The 2,422-nt window shown below is 46.9% G+C and overlaps 1 protein-coding gene across 3 annotated transcripts in view; it reads right to left on the reverse strand.

Annotated features, from left to right (window-relative positions):
• Positions 1 to 744: 744 nt before the first annotated feature.
• The window catches only part of actn1 (actinin, alpha 1), a gene marked incomplete at its 5' end in the record, with an annotated part of 21,542 nt that continues 19,864 nt past the window's right edge, over positions 745 to 2,422 (reverse strand). For 2 of the 3 annotated variants that reach the window (XM_037694610.1, XM_037694613.1), the window contains 2 exon segments: positions 745 to 1,114; positions 1,851 to 2,009. In XM_037694610.1, coding sequence (XP_037550538.1) covers positions 956 to 1,114; positions 1,851 to 2,009 — 318 coding nt within the window. 3 annotated transcript variants of the gene reach the window in all.

Below are 2,422 nucleotides of genomic sequence, written 5' to 3' on the forward strand. Positions count from 1 at the left end.
GGTGAAGCTGCAGGTTCTGGTTCCTGACCCGTTGGGTGAAGCTGCAGCCACAGAACGGATCTGACGAGCTGGAGACATTTTCAGGAACGAGTTCAACAAACTGATTTCAACTCAACAAATCTGTTGATGTTGGAACGACTCCCTGAAATATCATCCATCCAACATCCATCATTCCATCCATCATACATCAATCCAACAGCCATCAATCCATCCATCTGTCATCCACCATCCAACACCCACCATACATCAATCCATCATCCACCATCCATCATACATCAATCCAAAAACCATCCATCTATCATACATGCACATCTATCATCCATCTTCCATCATCCATCCATGATCCATCTGTCATCCACCCATCCGTCATACATCCACCATCCAACACCCATCACACATACATCCAAAAACCATCATCTTCATCCATCCATAATACATGCACATCATCCATTTTCCACCATCCATCCATCGTACATCTGTCATCCATCCACTATCCATCTTCCACCATCCATCCATCATACATCCACCATCTATCGGTCATCCGTCCACCACCCATCATATATCCACTATCCATCTTCCACCATCCGTTATCCATCAACCAAGTTATCCATCCACCATCCACCTTCCATCCATCATCTGTCATCCATCCATCCATCCTTCCTTTTATCTATCCATCCAACAATGATCCCTGCTGTAAAAAGAAAGAGTGAAGAAAGTACAGCAAGTTATTTTTTTATTTCAAATCAGGTGAAGAAAAATACTTTATTTTTTGTTCAGTATAATAAAATATGTTTACTTTATTCCTTTTTGCAGAAAAACAACAAGTCAAAACAGAAAGACGTCTCCCTCTTTGTAAACTGGAGAGCAGCTGCGTTGAGAAGCGACAGAGTGAGGAGGATAAGGCCCGAAACATACAAAATGTAACTGGGGGGGCACCATGGTCAGGACTGAGAGGTCAGAGGTCGCTCTCTCCGTACAGAGCTGTGGAGAAGGACATGTAGTCCAGGGCTCCGGGGACAGCGTCGGGCCCGGTGTAGGGGGCCATTCGGGCCATGCAGTAGTCGGCCTGATCCGGGGGCAGCTCCCGACGCAGCTCATCGGCTAAGATGTAGTTCTACAGAAACACAGGAGAGATCAGCTGAAACGAGCTGAAGCAAATTGGAACAAGCTAAAACAAAATGAAGCAAGATGAAATGAACTGAAACAAGCTGAAACATGCTCTGCCGCACTCAGCTACCGCTCTGCCGCACTCGGCTACCGCTCTGCCGCACTCAGCTACCGCTCTGCCGCACTCAGCTACCGCTCTGCTGCACTCAGCTACCGCTCTGCTGCACTCAGCTACCGCTCTGCCGCACTCGGCTACTGCTCTGCTGCACTCAGCTACCGCTCTGCCACTTTCGGCTACCGCTCTGCCGCACTCGGCTACCGCTCTGCCGCACTCGGCTACCGCTCTGCCACTTTCGGCTACCGCTCTGCCGCACTCGGCTACCGCTCTGCCGCTTTCGGCTACCGCTCTGCCGCTTTCGGCTACCGCTCTGCCACTTTTACCTTCTAGCCTTTTGATGCTTTTAGCTTCTAGCTAGGCTTTCAAAACTTTGTTTGCCTTTCGATATTTTTAGCCTTAACTGGTGTCTTGCTACTTCTAGTTTGTACTTTGTTCCTTTTAGCTTGGGTTGTGCTTCTTTTATCGCCAGAAGCTCAATTTCAGCTCATTTTAGCTCTCGTTCAGCATTTCTCTTGTTCTTGACCATGTCTGATTAGTGGAAGCTAACGGTTAGCTTCCTGAAGAACCAAGTTGAGGTTTGATGGACGTCTCTGCAGACTTTGAGAACTCTGATGCAGAACTGTACCTTGTCCCCAGCCAGAACTTTGAAGGACGCCATGACCTGGTCTGCTGTGTCCGTGTCGGCCGTCTCGCGGGACATGAAGTCGATGAAGGCCTGGAAGGTGACGGAGCCCATCCTGTTGGGATCCACGACGCTCATGATGCGGGAGAACTCGTTCTCCCCCTGAAGGCAGCAGAGACACAAGACCGAGCAGTCAAAACTAATTTACAGAGGTGGAAAACATCTGGATTGTGGTGGAGTAGCTACGTTTTAAATATTGTTCAATCTTCCACCAAAACAAATTCTAATACTCACAAATAAATTGATTGTTCCTAAATAAATTGGGCAAAACCAGCATTTTTATCGTCCGCTGTATTTAAAATTAATGAAGATCAAGTTTGTAGCTGCTTTGGTCAAATCTTAACGACATCGTGCTCAGTCTCACGTAACGTACAGGTTTAGTTTTATTTCACCTTTATTTATACAGAAAGATGTCTTCCTCAGAGATGGACAAACCTTCAGCTACACAATTCAAACCTTCAGCTACATAATTCAAACCTTCAGCTACACAATTCAAACCTTCAGCTACACAGTTC

Source organism: Nematolebias whitei, chromosome 21 (assembly GCF_014905685.2).
Source record: "Nematolebias whitei isolate Nwh7 chromosome 21, NemWhi1, whole genome shotgun sequence".
In the NCBI taxonomy this organism is placed as follows: domain Eukaryota; kingdom Metazoa; phylum Chordata; class Actinopteri; order Cyprinodontiformes; family Rivulidae; genus Nematolebias; species Nematolebias whitei.